We start from the raw sequence: 5,000 nt of genomic DNA on the forward strand, positions 1-5,000 counted from the left end.
GGTGGAAATAAGCAGTGCGGCTGATGTTATTTGTATTGTTTCGACAGAGCAGGGATCAACATTGCTGGTGTGTGTGTGTGTGTGTGTGTGTGTGTGTGTGTGTGTGTGTGTGTGTGTGTGTGTGTGTGTGTGTGTGTGTGTGTGTGTGTGTGTGTGTGTGTGCGTGTGTGTGTGTGTGTGTGTCCGGGCTAAAGTCCCTCTCTGTTGACCAGACTGTGGGGACATCTCTGTGCAAACTTTGGATTCTCAAAAAACAGCCCTCACCTGCATGTCTGTCTGTGGGCCTGCCTGTCTGTCTGTGGGCCTGCCTGTCTGTCTGTGTGCCTGCCTGTCTGCCTGTCTGTCCATTGTTGAGGTATTGTGTGTGTGCGTGAGCGTCATGGAGGCAGGCAGCAGACGCTCTGTGCTCCTGGTGAGTTTAGCGCTGTGTTTCCTCCAGGTCCTGAGCCGCGCTGGAGGTAAGAGAGACCCGCTGTCTGCTTCAACTAGAGGCTAGAGGTTAACTGGTCCAGAGACTAGAGCTTAACTGGTCCAGAGACTAGAGGGTTAACGGGTCCAGAGAGGGGGTTAACTGTCAGAGACTAGAGCTTAACTGGTCCAGAGACTAGAGCTTAACTGGTCCAGAGACTAAAGGGTTAACTGGTCCAGAGACTAGAGGGTTAACTGGTCCAGAGACTAGAGGGTTAACTGGTCCAGAGACTAAAGGGTTAACTGGTCCAGAGACTAGAGGGGGTTAACTGGTCCAGAGACTAGAGGTTAACTGGTCCAGAGACTAGAGGTTAACTGGTCTAGAGACTAGAGGGTTAACTGGTTAGGGTAAACTGGTCTAGAGACTAGAGGGTTAACTGGTTAGGGTTAACTGGTCCAGAGACTAGAGGTTCACTGGTCTAGAGACAAGAGGGTTAGCTGGTTAGGGTTAACTGGTCCAGAGACTAGAGGGTTAACTGGTCCAGAGGCTGGAGGTTAACCGGTCCAGAGACTAAAAGGTTAACTGGTCCAGAGACTAGAGGTTAACTGGTCCAGAGACTAGAGGGTTAACTGTTAGGGTTAACTGGTCTAGAGACTAGAGGGTTAGCTGCATAGGGTTAACTGGTCCAGGGACTAGAGGGTTAACTGGTTAGGGTTAACTGGTCCAGAGACTAGAGGGTTAACTGGTCTAGAGACTGGAGGGTTAACTGCTCTAGAGACTAGAGGGTTAAACTGGTTAGGGTTAACTGGTCCAGAGACTAGAGGGTTAACTGGTCTAGAGACTACAGGGTTAACTGGTTAGGGTTAACTGGTATAGAGACCAGAGGGTTAAACTGGTTAGGGCCAACTGGTCTAGAGACTAGAGGGTTTAACTGGTTAGGTTAACTGGTCTAGGGACTAGAGGGTTAACTGGTCTAGACACTAGAGGATTAAACTGGTTAGGGTTAACTGGTCTAAAGACTAGAGGGTTAACTGGTCTAGACACTAGAGGGTTAAACTGGTTAGGGTTAACCAGTCTAGGGACTAGAGGGTTTTATATAGCAGATGTTGTGTTCTAAAATTTGTTTTGTTGTTGTGTTGGTGTGTTGTGTTGTTGTGTGGTCGTGGGGTTGCGTTGTTTTGCGGTCAAGTTGTGCGGGGCTAAAGTCTGTTGTGTTATCGTGTGGTTGTGTCGTTGTTCTGTTGTTGTGTTGTGGTCCAGTGGTGCGGTGCAAACGTCTGTTGTGTGGTTGTGTTGTTGTGTTGTTATGTTGTTGTTGTGTTGTTGTTGTGTTGTTGTGTTGTGGTCCAGTTTTGCGGCGCTAACGTCTGTTGTGTGGTTGTGTTGTTGTGTAGTTGTGTTGTTGTTGTGTTGTTCTGCTGTGGTCCAGTTTTGCTGCGCTCACGTCTGTTGAGCGGTTGTGTTGTTGTGTTATTGTTCTGTTGTTGTTCTGTTGTTGTGTTGTGGTCCAGTTTGGAGGCGCTGACGTCTGTTGTGTGGTTGTGTTGTTGTGTTGTTGTTCTGTTGTTGTGTTGTGGTCCAGGTTTGCGGCGCTAACGTCTGTTGTGTGGTTGCGTTGTTGTGTTGTTGTGTTGTGGTCCAGGTTTGCGGCGCCAACGTCTGTTGTGCGGTTGTGTTGTTGTGTTACTGTTGTGTTGCGGTCCGGTGGCGCGGCGTTCTAACATCTGTTGTCTTCTTGTGTTGTTGTTGTGTTGTGTTGCGGCCCAGTTGTGCGCCGTGCGGCCCAGGCCCAGAGTGTGTTCGCCCGGCCCAGGAGAGCTAACATCTGTTGTGTTGTTGTGTTGTTGTGTTGTTGTGTTGTTGTGTTGCGGTCCAGTTGTGCGCCGTGCGGCCCAGGCCCAGAGTGTGTTCGCCCGGCCCAGGAGAGCTAACATCTGTTGTGTTGTTGTGTTGTTGTGTTGTTGTGTTGTTGTGTTGCGGTCCAGTTGTGCGCCGTGCGGCCCAGGCCCAGAGTGTGTTCGCCCGGCCCAGGAGAGCTAACATCTGTTGTGTTGTTGTGTTGTTGTGTTGTTGTGTTGTTGTGTTGCGGTCCAGTTGTGCGCCGTGCGGCCCAGGCCCAGAGTGTGTTCGCCCGGCCCAGGAGAGCTAACATCTGTTGTGTTGTTGTGTTGTTGTGTTGTTGTGTTGTTGTGTTGCGGTCCAGTTGTGCGCCGTGCGGCCCAGGCCCAGAGTGTGTTCGCCCGGCCCAGGAGAGCTAACATCTGTTGTGTTGTTGTGTTGTTGTGTTGTTGTGTTGTTGTGTTGCGGTCCAGTTGTGCGCCGTGCGGCCCAGGCCCAGAGTGTGTTCGCCCGGCCAGGAGAGCTAACATCTGTTGTGTTGTTGTGTTGTTGTGTTGTTGTGTTGTTGTGTTGCGGTCCAGTGGTGCGCCGTGCGGCCCAGGCCCAGAGTGTGTTCGCCCGGCCCAGGAGAGCTAACATCTGTTGTGTTGTTGTGTTGTTGTGTTGTTGTGTTGCGGTCCAGTGGTGCGCCGTGCGGCCCAGGCCCAGAGTGTGTTCGCCCGGCCCAGGAGAGCTAACTCCTTCTTCATCGAGGAGGTCCTGCAGGGCGACCTGGAGAGGGAGTGCTACGAGGAGCGCTGCTCCTACGAAGAGGCGCGCGAGTACTTCGAAGACACGCCCACAGCCGTACGACGCCCCTCTACTGCTAAGGATGCTACTGCTAAGGATGCTACTGCTAAGGATGCTACTGCTGAGGATGCTACTGCTAAGGATGCTACTGCTGAGGATGCTACTGCTATGGATGCTACTGCTATGGATGCTACTGCTAAGGATGCTACTGCTAAGGATGCTACTGCTTAGGATGCTACTGCTAAGCATGCTACTGCTTGGATTGCTACTGCTAAGGATGCTACTGCTAAGCATGCTACTGCTAAGGATGCTACTGCTAAGGATGCTACTGCTAAGGATGCTACTGCTTAGGATGCTACTGCTAAGGATGCTACTGCTTAGGATGCTACTGCTAAGCATGCTACTGCTTGGATTGCTATTGCTAAGGATGCTACTGCTTAGGATGCTACTGCTAAGCATGCTACTGCTTGGATTGCTACTGCTAAGGATGCTACTGCTAAGGATGCTACTGCTAAGCATGCTACTGCTAAGGATGCTACTGCAAAGGATGCTACTGCTAAGGATGCTACTGCTAAGGATGCTACTGCTAAGGATGCTACTGCTAAGGATGCTACTGCTTAGGATGCTACTGCTAAGCATGCTACTGCTTGGATTGCTACTGCTAAGGATGCTACTACTTACTGTGCGTTCACACCAAATGCGACGGGGCGACAAGATCCTATACAAAGTGAGCGTAGAGATGCATATTTGCGAAATTTTCGCGAGGGAAAACCGGCGACATGTTTTGATTTGTCGCGCGACACTTTGACCGTGCACAGGCGAGCGCGTTCACGAGGATTTGTGGCGCGAAAAATTCGCTTGAGTTGAAAAATGTCAACTTTGACGCGAATTTCGCATGATGACAACCGGCCAACTCAGTGCAGTGCAGTCCGGGGTGAACTGCAGCATGGAGGAGAAAGTGATTGTTGCCGTTTGCGACTCCCGAACCTCTATATATAATATAATGGTATATAATATAATATTTGTATGCATAATATCACGGCCAACAGCTCTGTCGCCTCCGGATGGCCGTAGCGCGGGGAGCTCATAGGGATTGGGCTTCTCGGGGTTTGTTTACCGGCGTTGCTATGGTTTCCAGTCTTGTGGGTTCCAACGGTTTATTAGGTGGGCCTGTCTAATAAATCTCTGTCGAATCAATACTTCATTCACTGCCTCATCCATGGTCATTACAATGTCATGAATAGACTGCGTGGGGTTCTCCGACGTCTCTCCCTCTTCCACATAGGCGTGCGATTATTATTATTACTGCTAATGATGCTACTGCTATGGATAATACTGCTAAGGATGCTACTGCTAAGGATGCTACTGCTAAGGTTGCACTGCTAAGGTTGCTACTGCTAAGGATGCTACTGCTAAGGATGCAACCACTAATGAGGCCAATGGGGCTACTGCAGTAATGCAACTGCTAAGGATGATACTGCTAATGATGTTACTGCTAATGATGCTAAGGATGCTACTGCTCATGATTCCTGTGCTCATGAGGCTAATGATGGTACTGGTTTAAGATGCTATTGCGCATGATGAAACCGCTAACGAGGCTAATGATGCCACCGCAATTAATGCTAATGATGCTACTGCTAATGATGCTAAGGATGCTACCACTCATTATGCCTGTGCTAATAAGGCTAATGATGCTACTGCTAAAGATGTGAACGATGCCTCCGTTAAGGGCGCTAATGATGCTATAACTACAAAGGATGCTAATGATTCTACCGCTGAACATGCAAATGATATGTAACTGATAATAATGCTGATAAGTGCTGCTAGCGGACTGTTCCCAGTTATACCAGTGGACTGGTCCAAGTCGTACTAGTGTACTGGTCTCAGTGGTACTGGTAGACAGGATGAAGGGATGTTGTTTGAGTGATGTCATCAAAACATCCTGTCTCTTCTTTCAGATCTC

The 5,000-nt window shown here is 49.6% G+C and overlaps 1 protein-coding gene and 1 long non-coding RNA gene across 3 annotated transcripts in view; both read left to right on the top strand.

The window, feature by feature from the left end:
• Nucleotides 1-230: 230 nt before the first annotated feature.
• Nucleotides 231-5,000, top strand: part of prozb (protein Z, vitamin K-dependent plasma glycoprotein b) — a 10,906-nt gene continuing 6,136 nt past the window's right edge. The window contains exons 1-3 of the mRNA XM_060050936.1: nt 231-458; nt 2,931-3,094; nt 4,996-5,000. The exon at nt 4,996-5,000 is cut by the window's right edge and continues 20 nt beyond it. Of these exons, the coding sequence (XP_059906919.1) occupies nt 269-458; nt 2,931-3,094; nt 4,996-5,000 (359 nt within the window). The 5' untranslated portion in view covers nt 231-268. The remainder of the gene's footprint in view (nt 459-2,930; nt 3,095-4,995) is intronic.
• LOC132456554 (uncharacterized) lies at nt 486-1,673 on the top strand. Of its 2 annotated transcripts, XR_009525519.1 has the most exons (4): nt 486-545; nt 586-778; nt 840-877; nt 963-1,672. It is a non-coding gene; the product is annotated as an uncharacterized LOC132456554 (long non-coding RNA). The 2 variants fall into 2 exon arrangements; XR_009525520.1 differs by having other exon boundaries at nt 586-1,348; nt 1,411-1,673.

This window comes from Gadus macrocephalus, chromosome 4 (assembly GCF_031168955.1).
Source record: "Gadus macrocephalus chromosome 4, ASM3116895v1".
Classification (NCBI taxonomy): domain Eukaryota; kingdom Metazoa; phylum Chordata; class Actinopteri; order Gadiformes; family Gadidae; genus Gadus; species Gadus macrocephalus.